The sequence below is a fragment of the Geotrypetes seraphini genome, chromosome 13 (genome assembly GCF_902459505.1).
Source record: "Geotrypetes seraphini chromosome 13, aGeoSer1.1, whole genome shotgun sequence".
Taxonomy (NCBI): Eukaryota; Metazoa; Chordata; class Amphibia; order Gymnophiona; family Dermophiidae; genus Geotrypetes; species Geotrypetes seraphini.
Window position 1 is genome coordinate 72,463,118 of NC_047096.1, and position 20,280 is coordinate 72,483,397.

Sequence of the window (20,280 nt, forward strand, 5' to 3'; positions counted from 1 at the left end):
ATCCCTTAGGTAGATGGATGCATATTGAAATGGTACTGGGAAATACAACCCTGAATTTATTCAATTTATATGCTCCTAATACGAATCAAATGGAGTTTTTTAAACAAATTCAACAATTACTTATACCACTGGCTACATCTAATTTAATAGTAGCAGGAGATTTCAATGCTGTAATAGATCCGATATTGGATAAAAAACCAAGTAAAATTATGAAATCATTAGGCTTAGATAATCTGATTCAATCTTGTGATTTAGTAGATATATGGCGTATTCTTCATTTTAATGAACAGGAATTTTCTTTTTGTTCTCAGGTCCATAAATCCTTTTCACGAATTGATTATATATTTGTTTCTAATAATATAGCGCAGCGAATATTAAAAGCAGTAATTGATCCCATTATAATTTCAGATCATGCTGGTGTGTGGATTAATCTTCAAAATTATGATGTTGAAAACTTTGATTCAATTTGGAGATTTAATAATGATTTACTAACAGATTCAAAATTTATTGAAGATTTTAAAATAAAAATGCAAGAATTCTTTCAATTTAATGAATCAGATACTATTAATGCTGAGATCTTATGGGATGCTTTTAAAGCAACAATGAGAGGGAATATCATTTCATATTCAGCATCAGAAGGAAATCAGACCAATGGTTTGATAATGAATTACTCCAACTCAAAAGACAGTGTAGAAGATTAGAAAGAAAATGGAGAAAAAAGAACCAAGAACAAACAAAAACCGACTGGAAAAAAATCAACAAACAATACAAAAATCTACTAAAAGACAAGAGGAAAAGTTACTATACCAAGCTCATAGGCACAGAAACACAAGACTCCAAAAAAATTTTCCAAATACTAAAAGAATTAACAGACACCAAACCATACACTACCACCACCAACACACCTCCACCATCACCAACCATTCTAGCAGAACATTTCAAGAATAAAATCACCAACACCAGAGCCACACTAATACTCAACCCATCCAATCAAAATCCAATCACAATCAACCCCACAGGAAAAGAGGCAATCCCAGCAGACAGAACTTGGTCTCAATTCCCAAACATACAATGGCCAGAATTTAACAAATTATACAAAAAATACAGCCATGCCTCCTGTGACCTCAACCATTGCCCCTCATATCTCCTTACCACCTCTAGTATAAAGTTCCGCACCATAACTCTACAATGGATCCAATTCACGCTCACAGAGGGCACATTCCCTGTCAACCTCAGCGAAATTGTCATCACCCCAATCCAAAAAGACCCAAAGGCACCACAAAATCTCCCTTCCAACTATAGACCTATAGCCTCAATTCCGCTATATGTCAAAATCACAGAAGGCCTAGTAGCCAAACTCCTCACCAATTACATAGAGGACCACAACCTACTACACCCCATGCAATCAGGATTCAGAGCACATTTCAGCACAGAGACATTACTAGGCTCCCTCATGGATACCGTCAGAAATCAACTTAGTATAGGGAAAAAAATGCTACTCATACAACTGGACCTATCGGCGGCATTCGACCTAGTAGACCACAACATCCTTCTACAGATCCTAGATGCAATAGGCATCTCAGACAAAGTATACTCCTGGTTCAAAGGATTCCTAAAACTCAGAACCTACAGTGTAAAATCAAACAAAGAAAAATCAGAATCATGGTCAAACCCCTGCGGCGTACCACAAGGATCTCCACTATCCCCCACCCTCTTCAATCTATATACTGCCTCTCTAGGAACCCATCTGGATAAGCTAGGCATAACATCCTATAGCTATGCGGATGACATCACCATCCTCATCCCATACGACCATTCCAAACCCACCATGACAGAGGAACTTCACCAAACACTGGAAGCAGTCACAACCTGGATGGAAAATCACAAACTTAAACTCAACCAAGACAAAACCAAATTCATCCTCCTAGAAAACGACAGGATCCAAACCACAACCATCCTAGACATAAACGCAACCAAATATCCCATCCAAACAACCATAAAACTACTAGGCATGACCATAGACAGATGCTGCACAATGCAGCAGCAAATAAACAAAACAACCCAAAAATCATTCGCAATCATGAGAAACCTGAGACAAGTCCGAAAATTCTTTGAAAGCACACAATTCCTACTTATAGTACAATCCCTAATACTAGGAATACTGGACTACTGTAACATCCTCTTCCTCCCATGTCCGGCAACTACGATAAGACAACTCCAAACAATCCAAAATACAGCCTTAAGACTCGTCTATTCATTGAAAAAACACGACCACATCACTGAAGCCTTCATCAACTCACACTGGCTCCCAATCCAAGAAAGAATCCAATTCAAATTCTACTGCATATTATTTAAAACACTACACGGAGACAGCCCATCATACCTGAACAATCGCCTCATCCAAGCAACCAGCACCAGACACAGAAAAACGCACTCCCCATTCATACCCCCCCCATCCAAAGAAGTAAAAAGAACAAAACTACATGACGGCCTCCTAGCCACACAAGCTGCAAGACTAGACAACCAAATCTCCAACCTTCTGATGACCACCATAGACTATAAGACATTCAGAAAAGAAATAAAAACCACACTGTTCAAGAAATTCCTAAAACAGAAATAACAACACGACCACCAAAAGCCCTCAAGATCTTCATATTACCTCTCTAGCTATTCTCTACAATTCATATAATTCTGTAACTCTGTAATTCTGATATCCATTGTAATTCTATCCTTAAATTCATATAATTCTGTAATTCTGTAACTCTGTAATTCTGTTATCCATTGTAATTCCGTCCTTAAACTAACCTTTTGTAATCCGCCTTGAACCGCAAGGTAATGGCGGAATAGAAATCCCTAATGTAATGTAATGTAATGTAATGTAATGTAATATATTAACAAACAACGTAAAAAACAATTTCTTGAATTAGAAAAACAAATCAAACTATTAGAAAATAAATTAATTGAAAAATGGGAAAATAATACATTACAGGAATTATTAAAACTAAAAGTTAAATATAATGAGATCTCTTCTCAAATCGTGAGGAAAGACATTTTTAATAAACAAGTACAATATTATGGAAATTCAAATAAAGCGGGTAAATTATTAGCAAATTTTCTTAAAGTAAAGAAAAGAAAATCTAAGATTATTGCAATTAAAGATACACAAGGTAACACACATACCAACACAAAAGATATTATAACACAATTTCTTGATTTTTATAAAGAATTATACACTTCCAATTCTTATAAAAATAAAGAACAAGACGGATTAAATTTTTTAAATTCAATTATTGGACCAAATATTCCAGATCATATAAAAGGAAGTTTAGAAGAACCTATATCTTTAAAAGAAATAGAAACAGCATTGAAGTCTCTTAGAGTTGGATCCGCTCCAGGTGGAGATGGGTATACTGTTGAATTTTATAAATTTTTCCAAAATATCATATCACCACATCTGTTAAATTTATATCAATATCAAATAAAGAATGAAAATATTTCTGGTACTATGGCAGAATCGATAATTATTGTCTTACCAAAACCAAACAAAGATCCTACTCTGGTTTCAAATTACAGGCCTATTTCATTATTGAATGTGGATAATAAAATAATGGCTAAAGTATTAGCATTAAGATTGGCAAAAGCTCTTCCTTTCATTATTGATGTACATCAAACAGGATTTATTGCTAAAAGACATTCATCAAATAATACTAGATTAGCATTCCATTCATTAAATTTAGCAAAAAATATAAATGATCCAGCTTTTTTAATATCTTTAGATGCAGAAAAAGCCTTTGATAGAGTGGAATGGAATTTTATATACCAAGCTTTACAATGGTTTGGTATAGGATCCGGTTTTATTAAAATGATTCAGACATTGTATGGCTCTCCTGGAGCAAGATTATATATTAATAATAATTTATCAAATAGATTTAACTTGCATAGGGGAGTTAGACAAGGATGCCCTCTGTCTCCTTTACTTTTTGATATTGTCCTAGAACCTTTATTAATTGCAATAAATAAGACTAAGGAGATAGAGGGAATATCATTTAATAGTTTTGAATTTAAATTATCTGCATATGCAGATGATATATTATTATATTTAAGAAAACCGGAAACTACTATTCCATGTATACTTAATTTAATAGAAAAATATGGTACTTTTTCTGGATATAAAATTAATTGGAACAAATCTGAAATTCTCCCAATTAATGTTCATTGTACCAAAGGATTATTTGATCCATATTCATTTATTTGGAAAGAAGATGGAATTAAATACTTAGGAATTATGATTAAAAATACAATTGAAGATACAGTTAAAGAGAATGAGAAACTTTTATTAAAAAAAATAACAGAAATGTGTGAGCAATGGAATCCATTACATCTTTCTTGGTGGGGAAGAATTCAAACAATTAAAATGATGATATTGCCTGTGGTTTGTTACCAAATGAGTATGATTCCAATATTTTTTCAGGGGTCATTTTATAAAAAACTTAACAATGTTCTTACAAAATTTGTTTGGTGTGGGAAAAGACCAAGAATCGCTTTAGTATCATTACAAAGACCAATTATGGAAGGGGGGGTAAATTTTCCAAATTTCTATAGGTATCATCAAGCCTATATTTTAAGACAGGGTATGTATTGGATCCTCCCAGACCTTTTAGAAAATGTACCAGATTGGCTGTATTTAGAATGGCGGCTCCTGTTTCCTTTATATCCAGAACAGCTAATAACTATAACAATGCCTAAAAGATACAAAGACCACAAAATTTTATTTGACACTTGGAAAACATTGAGATATATTAGTAATCTATCACCAGAACCTATTACTAAATCTTTAAATCAATCAATATGGATAAACTCCAGGATCAGAATTGGCGGAATTAAAATCGTCTGGAAACAATGGATAAATGCAGGAATAAGAACATTGAATGATGTTATATCAGAAAGATCACTGCTTAGTTTTTCACAATTGCAAAATAAATTTGGATTAAATAAAACACAATATTTTAAATGGATGCAATTGAAGCAGGCCATTCAAGAAGGGTTCCCTGAATGGAAAAATCTAAATAATAAATATAGTCTACAGGTTCTATGTTTCCAGACGGATTTTTTGGGTCACCAAGCCGCAAAATGGTACAAATTAATATACGGATTTTTAAATAAAAAAAAGAAAACAGGTCTTAAGGATATTTGGAGTATTGAGATAGGTCAGACTATTTCTGAATCTCAATGGCCACGATTTTGGTCCTGGAGATTAAGAACTACAAGGTCAGCATCTATGAATCAAACATGGTTGTTTTTATTACATAGAGTGTTCTGGACCCCAACGCGCCTGCAAAAAATAGATAGTACTAGATCTAATAGATGCTGGCATTGTAAATTGGAAATAGGGACGTTAGATCATTTAATCTTTTTCTGTCCCTGTGTAAACGCATTTTGGAAATCAATTTGGCCCCAAATTAATAAGTTATTAGAAAATCATGTAGGACTCTCATATGACACTATATTATTTGGCACTGCAATGAGAACTAAGAGTCCGATTTCAGCAAATAATAATAAGCTATTACTAATATTAACAGGAGTCGCCATGCAACAAATAACTCAAAATTGGAAAGATTATACCAAATTAAATTACACGTTCTGGTGGAATTCTGTCTGTTATATTTATAAAATGGAAAAAATAATAGCGATACAACAGGGAAATCTTCCTAACTTCAAGAAAATTTGGCAACCATTGACAAATTATTCTAATGATTAGTTCTTAGCACAATGATAAAAATTATATATGATTGGGGTGGGAATTGAATATTAATGGAAATATATTATATAAAAAGGGGAAGGGATTTATATTTTATAGAACATTGTATAATCTTTATCATATTATATTTTAAACAATATGAAATATTAATGATGAAATTTTCACATGTAATAATTAATAATATTATAAATGAATCAAATATTGTAAGAATGGAAAATTTATAAATAAAAATTTAAAAAAAAAAAAGAACTATCCTCTGATAAATTAAACAGAAAAAATTCACTAATTTGTGATTTACAATCCTCGATAAATTTTGTATCTGCAAGCATTGTATTATCAAATCTCCAAACAGGTCTATTATATTCCTGTTGATCTATTTGAAGTTCAATCCATATACCCGCATGATCAGATAAAATGATTGAATCTATGGAAGCTTTAAGCACTTGTTAAACTAATTGAGTTGAAATAAAAATATAATCTATTCTGGAAAAAGACTTATGAACCTGTGAACTTATGAATTGCCTTTTAGAATTTTTTTGACAGCAATGTATGATTTAAAGCTTGTTTGTATTTCTGAATTGATTGAATTTACGCTCTATCCCTGTTTATAACAGGGACGATTAATGATGTTGTTTAGACATGTCTATGTTATATGTGATAATCGTAGGGAAAGAAGATTTTAAGAACATAAGAATTGCCGCTACTGGGTCAGACCAGTGGTCCATCGTGCCCAGCAGTCTGCTCACGTGGCAGCCCTTAAGTCAAAGACCAGTGCCATAACTGAGACTAGCCTTACCTGCGTACGTTCCGATTCAGCAGGAACTTGTCTAACTTGTCTTGAATCCCTGGAGGGTGTTTTCCCCTATAACAGCCTCCGGAAGAGTGTTCCAGTTTTCTAACACTCTCCGAATGAAGAAGAACTTCCTTACGTTTGTACGGAATCTATCTCCTTTTAACTTTAGAGAGTGCCCTCTCGTTCTCTCTACCATGGAGAGGGTGAACAACCTGTCATCAGTGAAGTGGCGGCAGAGGGAAGGCCCCGGCGGGGAAGGCAGCTAAGCAGCCTGTTCAGTGCTGCCGCTGCTGCTGTTTGGAACAGAGGCATATCGGCCTCACAGTGGTAGGGTCGGCGGGGTTCTCCTGTGCAGGATGGGAAGGAGGGATGGAAAGATGATGTGTAAGGGGATCTCTCACGGCCCGGCTGTCAGACGGCCGCAGCCCACTAGTGGTCCCCTGTGTTAGAGTGATGAGATGTAGTATAAGTAGATGAGGGCTAAAAGGGTACAGAGGATGAGAAGGGTGACTAAGGAAATAAATGAAAGATGGGAGGGTGGGGTAGGATCATATGTCCTTTTTTTTTTTTGTCTTCACAAATATGATAACCCTAGCCCACCCCAAATCTTATCCCAGTGTGCCTTTTGTGTTCCTGTTTATATGAGTGGAGGTTGGAAAGTGAGTTGGAATGAGACATACATCCCTAGGAATAAGTACTGCTTTGATCTCTGCTCCAGACTTTCTGCATGATGTAATTGGAAATAATCTCTCTTATTTACAGGTTGCTGATCCTGTTGTTACATTCTGTGAGACAGTTGTGGAAACTTCATCTCTGAAGTGTTTTGCTGAGACTCCAAATAAAAAGTAAGATTATACTGATGACAAGAATGTCTGACCACTTCTGTTGTCTAAGCTTTCTCACACTGTGCAGGGAACCTGGTGTAATTATGGGTGTGATTTCTCGTTTTGAAGATGATCGATTCTTGACCCTTCTGCTTTTTTGATCTCAGGAACAAGATTACAATGATTGCTGAGCCATTGGAAAAAGGCCTGGCAGAAGACATTGAGAATGAAGTTGTGCAGATTACCTGGAATAGGTATTACACACTCTGAGAAGGAATGGCTGGGAGTAGACAGAAGAGAATATGAATGATTGTAATATAGAATGAAGGAAAGATGTAGTGTTTATTGCCCATAATTCAAAGGTGGAAACGTGTGAGAAGAAAAAGATGTTGCCATATTGGGGACTTTGAGTGGCTTCTTCTATTTTACCTTTGCTAGTTTCTGTCTGCCTGTGGGACAAGAAGGCGGCTAAATCCTTAGTTTCTTTATATTAAAAATCTGTGGTCAAGGCTAATGACCAGCATTTCTTTAGCATTCCTAAGAACACGATAGGAGGACAGGACATGCATGTGCATAGTAGATCTTTCCAGAAATGCTTAAGATGTGATGAATATAGTAAATGGAACTAAAATTAATTAGGATACTTGTAACTAGAATTATCTAAGATGAGAGTAAACAGGACAAATATAGTACTCCCTGCTAGAGCTATTTAGGATGCGTGTAAATATAGATTACTTAGTTGTAACGGTTAACCTATTTAGGATGGTGTAAATGTAGCATACTTAGAATGGTTAACTGTAATGTTGTGTAAACATAGCATGCATATATAATTTTTTTTATTTAAGTATTTATATATCACTTATAGCATAAGTGGTTTACATTCAGTATAATGATGCAAATGCAATCATGATACCCTAGCCAAGCTACTAGGAGGCCGACAACAATCACAGTGGAATCCATCTGAATCTGTTTTTAAAATCCATTATAGATGTCTTTGAAAATCGCTCTGAATTGACTCCCCAGTCATTAGTAGTTGTATAGAAGCTTCCAATAAAGATTCCTCGATACCAGGGTTTATGCTCTCATGCCAGCAGATGGAGTCTGAACAGTCTCCAACAGAGAGCACCAGATTGCACAGGATGCTCACACTATGATAGTAGGCTAAGGCTAGGGGAGTTACTTTTAGGCTACTCTTAGGCCATTAAATCCTGGGAGCCAGTGTGCAATTCCAAGGTGTGATGGCAACCTGGCACACAGGATTTTTCAAGCCCTGCATTAAGACATACCGTATTTTTCACTCCATAAGATGCATCTGACCATAAGACGCACCCTAGGTTTAGAGGAAGAAAACAAGAAAAAAAAACCATTCTGAACCAAATTCTCCCTGCCAGGCTCTGCACCCTGTTCCCCCCTCCCTGCCAGGCTCAGTTCCCTGTCCCCCTTGTGGTGGTCTAGTGGTAGGCAGGTCTAGTAACAGGCATGGGCCCCCCACCCCAAGGCAAGAAGGCAGGCAGGGCCTCCAATGTGCACAATCTTTCTTCTCTTCACTATCCATGTATACCATTTCCTCCCCTTCCATTAATTATCACATTTCTGTATCTTTATTCCTCCCCTTTCCAGCATTATTCCCTGTCCCTGTCCCTATGCTCCCTCTTCCTTCAGCATTTCTTTGCTCTGTCTCTTTCCCTCCCCATGTCAAGCTTCATTTCCTTATTTCTATACTTCTCATCCCTCCCCCTCCAAGTCAGGCAGGCAGGGCCTCCCGTACCCTCTCCGAACTTTCCCCCATAACTTATTTTAGTTCCTCCGGCGCAGCTTGACAGGCCCGTTCCTCCTGGAGCCCTGATTAGACATGTCCTGCCTGCCACGGGGGCTGAGGCGAATGCAAAGGGAGTCGGAGGAGTGGCGATGGAGGCGGCTGAGGCTCAGATGTGCCGCCCAGCACTGCAATGGGAGAAGGGAGGGAGGGAGAGCAGGAGGTTGGAGCCCGCCGCCGCTGCTGCTATTGCCGTAGCTGCTTGCTCTCTTGTCAGGGCCGCACCACCATGCCGGGACTCTTAGCGGCTTCCGGTTCCGATGGCTGCTGCTTGTGTGGGAATTAGGACTCGCTGCCTGCCTGATCGGTTGACGCGGCTGTCTCCTCTTCCCTTCTCTAGTGGCAGAGCGGCCCACAAGGCTGTCTGCCTGGTCCCGTGCCGCTTCCCTCGAGAACGGAAGCAGCACGGGACCAGGCAGGCAGCCTTATGCGCCGCTAGAGAAGAGGCAGCCGCGTCAGCCGACCAGGCAGGTAGCCTTGTGTGCCACTCTGCAGCTAGAGAGGCAGCCACGTCCAGCGAGGTAGGGCACCAGAATTAAAATAAGGTAACCGGAGGTATGGGGGTGGTTTGAGTATTTGCTCCATAAAGACGCACCCTTATTTCCACCAATTTTTTTTTGGGGGGGGGAAAGTGTCTCATGGAGCGAAAAATACGATATATTGTTTCTCCAATACCAGAATGTCTGTAGAGAAGAAGGCTGTAGCCAATGACTGAGTATACATTTTTCCCAAATATATAATATTTACCCAGGATAAATGGACCTTATGCTCCTAGTAGAGCAGCTTTATTCAAAATAATCCCCTCACTTATTTTTTTCCATTTGAGTGGCCCAACACTAATTTTAAATAAATAAATATTTTGGGTGGCATCATTTATCTGTCTACATTACCAAACACCATGACCAAAAGAGTTCTCTGTATCCTGAAATTTCAAACATTGAGGGGAGTTGGTGCATCAAGGAAGGAAAGCCTGTTTTTGGAAAAAGTAAACCCTGCATGTAATGTGAAAATGGCATTGCTGGAGTTCAGCAATAGCTTTGATACCATAGAAACATGAAGACAGATAAAGGCCAAATAGCCCATCCAGTCTGCCCATCTGCAACATCCAATATCTCCTCCTCTCCCTAAGAGATCCCTTGTGCCTACCCCACACTTTCTTGAATTCAGACACAGACTTTGCCTCCACCACCTCTGCTGGGAATCTATTCCACACAACAATTACACTCAAATTTTGCCAAAAATCCTACTGTAGCAATAACGTAACGAGGCAAACCGAGTCACATCAGGGTTGGTTCGGAGGGCGCTCAGGAAAATAAACTTTATTCACAGCTCACAAACAAAATCGTGTGATTATAATATATGTGAAGGGTGCTCTCAGTGTGAACCATCAGCGATAGGAGTCCAGCTCCGACACTTCACTTCTGGGTCAAGGCGGTAAGCCTCCACCCCCACACCATCATCGAGCACCCTCAGTGTGCTGAAAATTAAAGCAACCTTTCTCCAAATAATTCAATAAATCAATCAATCAATAAACCAGCGAATAAATCAAATATAACTCCAGCCGACCTCTTCGTTTTTGCTTTCGTTGGGGGACAGGTTCCTGAAGAAGGGCTCCTTCCCGAAACCAGCGTGGTTGAACCTTTTCTCCTGGCGCGGTTTTTGCTGTTAGTTTGTGAGAAGTTTTCCAGATAAGTATTTCTTTTTTCATTCATTTTTTGCATGGTGATTTTTTATTTTGTTGAGTGTTCCGGGGGGTCTGGCTGGCAGGGTTTGTTTGGGGGTCACTCAGGTATTATTGTTTGAGTTATATTTGATTTATTCACTGGTTTATTGATTGATTGATTTATTGAATTATTTGGAGAAAGGTTGCTTTAATTTTCAGCACACTGAGGGTGCTCGATGATGGTGTGGGGGTGGAGGCTTACCGCCTTGACCCAGAAGTGAAGTGTCGGAGCTGGACTCCTATCGCTGATGGTTCACACTGAGAGCACCCTTCACATATATTATAATCACACGATTTTGTTTGTGAGCTGTGAATAAAGATAATTTTCCTGAGCACCCTCCGAACCAACCCTGATGTGACTCGGTTTGCCTCGTTAGGGAATCTATTCCATACATCTACCACCCTTTCTGTAAAAATATATTTCCTTAGATTACTCCTGAGCCTGTCGCTTCTTAACCTCATTCTATGCCTTCTCATTGGAGTTTTCTTTCAGCTGAAAGAGACTTGCCTCGTGTGTATTTATGTCACATAGATATTTAACAAGCAGAAAATCCAACGAAACTGCAGTCAAATATCGGGAAGAAAAACAAAAAAACAGAGACTGCAGTGATGATGTACAGGATGCCAAGATTTTATTGAACAATAGATATTTAAACATTTCTATTATATCTCCCCTGTATGCCTATTAAGATCTTTTAAGTCTGTCCCCGTATGCCTTATGATGTAGATCATTGACCATTTTAGATGCCTTCCTCTTGACTTTGAAAATTGCTCCCTTGTATTTGTATTTATCAGTTCTCAATAATTTTATTTTTTAAAAAGTTTAAAAAAAAAGTAGAAATTTGGTTGGAAAGAGTTGAGTAGGAAGGAATAAAATAGAAGCCTAGTGGATGCCCACGTGCACTTTTCTTTCCAAAGAATGAGGAGGTGGAACACTTTTGTGACTCTTATATTCCCATATATAACAAGCTTATGTAGAAATGACAATGACACACCTACAACCACTCTCTTTCCCCATCAGGAAGAAGTTGGGAGAATTCTTCCAAACCAAGTATGACTGGGATTTACTGGCAGCTCGTTCCATTTGGGCCTTTGGACCAGACGCTACTGGTCCCAATATTCTGGTGGATGACACCCTGCCATCAGAGGTAAGAAGTCCCCTCCGGTATAAAGGCCAAAGAGCAAGTCAGGTGACCTCTTGTGGCTCAGAGTAGGATGCAGATTATATAAGTAGTAGTTCCAGTGCTGCATTTGAACTAGCCATATAGTATGTCTATAAGCAGGGCTTAATTAAGTCCTCCTCCTGGATTAAAAGAGAGAATTCTGCAACATTTTCAGCTAAGCCTTAAGAGACTAGTCCGGGAACTGAATACAGATATTTTTAATTGTGCTGACCACTAATCACTAGACTAACTGTAAAACCAAATTGTAGTACTTATTTAATGGTATAGATATCAATATCATATATAGTGATCCAGTGGTTCTTATCTCTGTTTCTACACAGGTTGATAAAGCATTGTTGGGCTCTGTGAAAGACAGTATTGTTCAGGGTTTCCAGTGGGGAACCAGGGAGGGCCCTCTCTGTGATGAGTGTAAGTAAGAGATCAGGAAGCAAATCAAACCAAAATTAACATAAATTGGCTACAATGACTTCTGCAAATGTCATTTCTTCCTCTGTTTACCATACAGTGATACGCAATGTGAAATTCAAGATCCTGGATGCAGTGATTGCACAGGAGCCATTGCACAGAGGTGGTGGTCAAATCATTCCAACTGCCCGACGAGTTGTCTACTCTGCTTTCCTCATGGTAAGTACCTGGGTTTTCTACTAAGCAGTTCCCACACTGAAAGCTTTTGATAACAGGCCAACAAAAATAATTTTTTTTCTTGGTGCCTTGGGTTTTTTACATGTTCCTGGGGTTATTTGGGGTGCTGATTCAGAAAAGTGCATTGGATAGACTGCATCAGTTCTAGTTTCTTAGAAATAGTTATGGGATAGTAGATATGCCTTTGGGATAGTAGAACGAAACACAAACATTAAGCAAAAAAAAGATTCTGTGTCGCCTGATAGACCAGTATAGTTCTTTACAGATGGGTTTATATCTCACTATGACCAGCAGGTAGAGACTGAGACCAAAACTTGGTTGTAGTATATTAGCTGAGGCTCCCCTTTTATTGTCGGATAGAACTTGGACGGGTCTTGTTTGGGGATCCGTCTGACCTTAAGGGGTGTCAAACCTGGCAGATCTCATGCTGGGTCCCTCCCCCCACTTCCCCCTCCTCCCCAAGTTTATGTAGAGGTGCCTCATCTGGCAGCCTGGCCACCAATACCGGTCAGGCCTCCAGCTTTGAGTGCCAATGGGGTCTGTTCTGAGAGAAAATAAATAATTTTTTTTTTTTTTTTTAGTATTTTGATGGATTCTTTTCCTATTAATTTCTTTATTCATTTTTTCATATTACAACAAGTGTATCAGAAAAACACATATAATCTTATAAACACACACTTGATTTTCTTTCATGAATACTTTAAGTACAATATATCATATTTATATTCATATTTTTATAATGTTTTAGATAATATGTAAATCATTTAATATGTATGACAAATATAAATAAAATAAAAAAGCCCCCCAAGCCCTCCCTTCCTATTTCAGAAAATCTAACACTCCCTTCCTATTTCAGAAAATCTAACCTAATACTTCAAAATGCATTAATTAATTCATACATATTGTGAGGTAAATAAAATAATACCCACCCACATCCCCACTTAACAAATCTCTTATTATGGGAAAATGTTATTAATCATTACAAAAATCTGCTAATGGTCTCCAAATCTTCAGAAATTTACCAAAGTAACCTTTTTGTGTTGCTATTGTGCGCTCCATTTTATATAAATAAAATAAACCCCCCAAATCCTGAGGCTGTGCTGGTCTAAAGGGCTATTTCCCTTTACATGTGCTGTATTTTACTGTATTTTTTCACTAGCCAGCACTTCTTTTATAGCTAGGAAGCATTTACAGCAAAATGAGCACTTTGCAGGGGAAAAAGTGCTCATTGTACTCCAGATGCGAGGCACTCATGGCTAGCTTGTGCAAGCGTTCTGCAGGCTGGAGTGGTGAGGAATCCTCGTTGGCATCGGGTGCTGGCAGCCAGGGAACCCCGCTGCAAGTGCCTCGCGAGTCAGCGGCTGATCGCAGGGAAACCCGGGCTTCCCCCAATGCCCACATGGGAGGTTTTCCAGCTATTGACGGTTAAGGTAAAAAGGATTCCTTTACCGCCGAAGCGGCTGGGGACTCCCTTAAAGCTGCTGCCGGCTTGCCTGCTTTAGAGGCTGGGACAGTTCAGGCTTCCCAGATGCTACAGGCCTCTGGAGCTCCGATTTTGGCAGTTTCAGCTCCATTTTTGGCAGGAAGCACCTCCATTTTTTCTTTAGCCTCAGGTGACCTTCCCCCTTTATTGGAGAGACAGAGGCAGGTTTCTACTTGGTCCCTTGCTGTGGCAGGCAGTCCCTTGGGGCTGCCAGGGGTTTTTTCCTCTGATTTTATGTTAGCCTTGTGCAAGGCTTATTTTCTTGCGGCTGGAGGTCCCACTTCGGCCCCGGGGGGTCTCTGTCCTCGACGTCCTCTACAATTCAGCCCCACACAGCACCCTTTTTGCCCCCCACTACTCCTCTCTCGTCCAAGCGGCCCCAAGTCTCTTGGGACAATGATTTTTCTCAAGAGGAGTGAGAGTTTGTGGATGAGGACCTGGACCTTTGGGCTGACTATTAGGATCCTGGGGGGGAACAGATTCCGCCACTGGGGTTTTTTTGCTCCTGTCGGTTGGTGAGGACGTGTCCATGGTATGCATTTTTTACCGGGATGAGCTTATTCTTCAGGTCTCAGCGCTGCATTTTGAGGACACCGTGTTGGAGCCCCCGTGAATTGTGGACCACTTGCTTCGGGAGATCCGCTCTGTTTCTCGCTCTTTGGATATTGTGCTCGCTCAATGGCAGGTGCTTGAGGCCCGCGTTCACTTCTCAAGTTCAATGGCGAGAGGGAGAATTAGAAGGCCTTGAGCATGCGCAGATGCATGCTCAAGGCCCGGCAGAGGCAGGAAGATCTTCTAGCGGCACCGGCACGTTCTGTGGGCTGCATGGCGGTGCCAGATGGGGGGGGTTAGTTCAAGTTGTTCGGGCGGGGGGTGCCGGTTCACGCGGGGGGGGGGTTCGAGGGGGGAGTGATGCCGGTTATCAGAGGGGGTGTTCGCAAATCGAGTCAACACTCGGTTTGTGAGACAAGTTTTGCGAGAATGTTTTGCTCGTCTTGCAAAACACTCGCAAACCGGGTTACTCGCAAACCAAGGTTTGACTGTATATCGGTCTATCAAGCGAAACAGAAGGAGAAATTAGGTTCTTATCTGCTAATTTTCTTTCTGTTAGGCTGTAGACCGGTATAGTTCCCCACCCTTTCTGTCATTATGCAGTGTTTGTGGGTTTTTGCTCGCATGCAGCTTTTGTGGTTTTTTTCTGCGGGTTCTAGTATTTTTCTAGGGCCAGGGAGATATGGCTTAGCTGGTTAGCTATAGGGATATTTTCACTGCAGGATTCTAGTTCTATACATTTGTATTGTTTTTAATCTTTTGTTCGGAGTGTTTTTACTGTTTAACAGTTAGTTTTTTCTTAGTTCTGCTTGGCTACTCGTTTAGGAGAGGGGAGCTACAGCTAATATACTACAGCCAAGTTTTGGTCTCAGTCTCCACCTGCTGGTATAGTGAGATATAAACCCATCTGTAAAGAACTATACTAGTCTACAGGCTAACAGAAAGAAAATTAGCAGGTAAGAACCTAATTTCTCCTTGGCCTCCGAGGGAATATATGATAGTTAGAGGACAAAATGTAATAAATGAACCTTTGGTAGCATGAGAGAGAATCATACTGGCACCATTACATATAAAGTTAGGCCTGATTAAACAGTTTGTAAAAGCTTTGAATAAAGATGATTTGTGCATTGATTACATAGTGCATATGTTACCTGGACTTACCATGGTAAAACTGTCCCACAAAGGTTTCCCACATCAGTTGATACTAACCTAACCTAATTAAATGAACCGAAGGTAAGATCAGTTGATGAGCAGTTGAAGAACGTAAACTACATGTTGGCCTATATAGTATTAAAATTTTCGCCAGATAATCAGGTTGACCTGATTGTAGCCCTTTAAATGCTAAGGCCTTACGTATCAAACGGGATTTCTCAGGAAGCCAATGGAACACTTTAAAAAGAGGAGGTACATGATCATATCTACGAGCATTGTTGAGAATTCTGATAGCAGTATTTTGTACGGGTTGTAATTTTTTTTTAAATTAAATACCGATGGAAGTCCAGTATAAACGATATTACAATAATCAATCTAAGAAGTAACTAAAGCATAAATAAGAGATTTGTAGTTAGAGACATAGGTGAGTCCCAATGCAGTAACACTGGACACCCTCCAATTCCTCAACTCACCCACCTATCCTCCAGTGCTCGTTCACAGATTCCTGAAAGATGTGCATTGACACTTTTTTAAAAAACCCTTTTTAGGCTCATTTCCAATCTGACCATCTCAACTAGGAGATAGTAGAGTGAAGGGCATGGAAGATTCTACTACTTGAAGCCTGGTATTCTCCTCCCTCCAACTCTTCCCAGTCTAGATAGAATTTTCACTGTCATCCCAGACAGCAGAGAGCCTAGAAGTCCTAGCCAGTGCCAACCCAGGAGATGCAATTAAATGTTTTTGCAATATGGATGTTCAAGAGGTTTTATCATTTCCTTATCATTGCTACTACACCTTTTTTCAGTAGTAGCTCGAGATGAGTTGCATTCAGATGCACTAGGCACCTAGTGTACTACAAAATAGAATGTTACAAAATTATTTTATATTTAGGAAAGCAGTGAAGACATTTCTATTCCAGAAATATATACTCTCTGTTATTCCTTGGGATACCAAGTTTCTGGGGTTGTAATCTGCATAGAACTGAGTAAGTGCCATCCACAGTAAGATGAATTATTCTTTGAATTAATTATTTTCCCCTATCTCTCATAGTTGCTAGCTGCCTTTTTGTTTGAAGTGGGCAATATTTATACAGAAGAGGGTGAAAATGTCTGAGGTCAAAATAACTGAATATTTAACAGACTAGGATGAAATTTAGTATAACTCAAAACTGGTAAAGGACGCATTGAGTTTGGAAATAAGTCAGATTAGGACTGCCAGAGAAATATGCCCCATCCCATCAAAAAAGCGTTCTAGTGCATTACTGTGCGAGAAGCAGTTTGCCAGGTTCTGGAGCATAGCAGAATATATAACAGGGATTAGGGAATGTACACACACAGTAAATTGGTTTCAAGATTCAACTGAATTTTGCTTTAATGTCAAGAAGCTACAAGGACAGCTAATATGTCTGTAAATGTAATGATACATCAGTTGGCTGGCAGTAATGAAAATGGCATATCTGCTATTTCATTATCCCTGGCAAGTATGATATTTGTATCCTAATTTCACTCTTAAGTTTGGAATAACCAACTTCTGATTGGTCCTTGGTGTGTATCCTAAAATGAAAGGCTTTAACATTTTCCTTCTTTCCAGGCCACCCCACGCCTAATGGAGCCTTACTATTTTGTAGAAGTCCAGGCCCCTGCTGACTGTGTCTCTGCTGTCTACACCGTGCTGGCCAGGAGAAGGTAAACCCTCTCCAGTCTCTTCTTGTCCTTATTCTTTAAGGGCCTCAGTTTTGCAAGACACTAAGGAGGTAATTCTGAATGTGGGTGCCTCCATTTAGATACCCCAATTCCATCTGTGAGAGCATATTTTATAATAGCATCTGGGCACCCATATTTCACTATACAATACTAGGGTGTCCCAGAATCAATATATAATACATTTATTTGCCTGCAGTCACACCAGCCATTAACCTGGCAGAAAGCGGTATATCAAATCCCATCCACTTTCCCAATAACCCTAGTTATGTAAACATGGCAGGGATAGCAAACATCCTTGCCCATATTCACCCATGTATATTCCCCATGTATTTAGTTACCTGGCCATCACTTACAGGTAAGTGTACATTTGCATGAGTAAGTGACATCTGCATGTCCAAGTGGCACTGAAATGTGGGTTAATAATCCTACCTGTCTTGAGCTGTTGAGTTAATTATTATTCTGATAATCCTGTTACAGGATGTATAGCACATATAGTTCAAATAACATGCAGATTTTCAAGCCATATACCCTGTAGTTTGATTACAAGTATGTATCGTTTAAGAAGCACTTGTGGTGTTTGGGGGCCATTAACAGATTATTGTAATGAGTAGATAACATTTTTCCCTTAATAATACAATTACAAATGAGAGGGTAGGGGTGGGGGGGTTAATATTTTATCTAATGTTAGGATTAATAGAAAATTATATTATATAATATATGTGAATGCATATGATATGGGAGGGTGGGGATAAATTTCATTAATTTAAGATGGTTATAGTAGTAATTCAAGTGATGTTTTTAAAGTTCAAATGTTAGTTCCTGATACACTTGTTGTAAGTTGTAAAAATGAATAAAGAATTTTTTTTTTTTTTTAAAAAGCACTTGTGGTTTTAGTAAAAAAAAATATATATATAGATATTTTAATTTAAAGAAAGGTAATAGGTTTATATTTTTGAAATAAAAATATTTGCAGCTGAACTTCTGTGTAAATAAATAGGTGTTCTACAGACAAGTCCTCAAGATAAAGAAAATGAGAGTAAGATTTGACAGATGCATGTGTATTTTCATTTCTGCTTTGACAGGGGTCATGTGACTCAGGATGCACCAATTCCAGGCTCCCCACTCTATACCATTAAAGCCTTCATCCCAGCCATTGACTCATTTGGGTTTGAGACTGACCTGAGAACCCATACACAGGGTCAGGCCTTTTCCTTGTCTGTTTTCCACCACTGGCAGGTATGTTCTGTCTGTGTGAATACCAGGAGGTTTTTTAGTTGGGAATTTTCCTTGGAGAGCTGTTATAATTGTACTCTGGTAATCAAGCGTCGGTGAGGGAGTTATCAAAGGATTTTACCCAGATTGGTTGGCTCCAGAAAAAGGAGGACAGATTGAGACATCTGGGTTTTACTTCCATTGGCTGTCTGAAAATTGCTATCTTTCAGTGTGGCTTAAAGCACTCAGGGGGGTTCCACAGCATGCATTTGCTGAACTGGTTTGGGAAAGGCATGCTGAGGCTTGGTTTTAGGCAGCTTCTAAGAACATTGCACATAAATTGGCTTTTCAGATCTGTTTCCATCAAAAGTTCTTCTGTATTATATTCATGCTTAAAAGTCTCTTTAGTTAGTTTGACCTGTGGCAGTTCACATAGTGAAAGTACATGTGTACGTCTTTTGCTGTTTCTTATAGGAGGTTTCTGTATTCTCTGAAAATTATCTTTAATCAGATTATTTTGGAATGTAAATTTCAATCTCTTATCAATTAAAACAGAAAAGTATATATATGTGTACTGCCTTTTTTCAAATCTAATCCTTGGTTAAAAGGTACCTGAAGACTGCAGCAAGGCAAGCAGCTTAAAATTTATCGTATATACACAAATATAAACTGAGGTAACTGTTTTCACCCCCCAAAAGGAGGGGAGGGGAAATGGTTGACTCGAATATAAACCAAGATGAGAAATTTGGGTGATCATGGTGTGACCTTAATGTCCTGCCAGCTAAGACAAACCTGCCCTGCTTTTGGCTCCTGCATAGCTTGAACAGTCTCCAATAATGGGCTGCCATTGGGGTTGGGAAGAAGAAGAGTACTGGTGTGGAAAGAAAAGGAGCGAGTATAGGAGACCAAGGGTTTGAGGAAGATATAAAAGGTGGAGAGGGAACGTCAGTGACTGAGTACCTGTGCATATGATCATATAATTACACACCCTTGAAAATTTCTCTTATCACCAAAAGCATCGTGAGAAAAAGGACTGCACCAAAATCTCGTGTGTTCCTCTCGGACCAAATACCATTCATAAATCATGAATCGGGTACAAACAGCTCCCTTCCAAAAACAAACATACATACACAAATAGGACAATTAAGCTCCATCTTGAATCAGAAGTTTAAAAATAAACCCACAACACCCTGCCTGGAAAAAAATAATAGAAAATTTGGTAGTGTTTCCAATAATTTCTATTTAAAAAAGATTGATTTTTAAGCAGAACATTAAAGGGTTAATTTTATAACTCTGTGTTTATGCAAATAGAATGTGTATACTATTCCCTGTCCTAGTACCAACACATCTTTTAAAGTGAGGCTGTACTTTAACTTTGAACACTACCCCTGCAGATATATATGCAAGTTGCTACTTTCCTCCACAAACTCCACTTCCC

At 39.0% G+C, this 20,280-nt stretch overlaps 1 protein-coding gene across 1 annotated transcript in view; it reads left to right on the forward strand.

The window, feature by feature from the left end:
* The window catches only part of EFTUD2 (elongation factor Tu GTP binding domain containing 2), a 110,379-nt gene that overhangs the window by 87,155 nt on the left and 2,944 nt on the right, over positions 1–20,280 (forward strand). Inside the window, exons 20-26 of the mRNA XM_033917934.1 lie at positions 7,314–7,396; positions 7,543–7,629; positions 11,936–12,062; positions 12,419–12,506; positions 12,604–12,722; positions 17,518–17,612; positions 18,713–18,866. Of these exons, the coding sequence (XP_033773825.1) occupies positions 7,314–7,396; positions 7,543–7,629; positions 11,936–12,062; positions 12,419–12,506; positions 12,604–12,722; positions 17,518–17,612; positions 18,713–18,866 (753 nt within the window). The remainder of the gene's footprint in view (positions 1–7,313; positions 7,397–7,542; positions 7,630–11,935; positions 12,063–12,418; positions 12,507–12,603; positions 12,723–17,517; positions 17,613–18,712; positions 18,867–20,280) is intronic.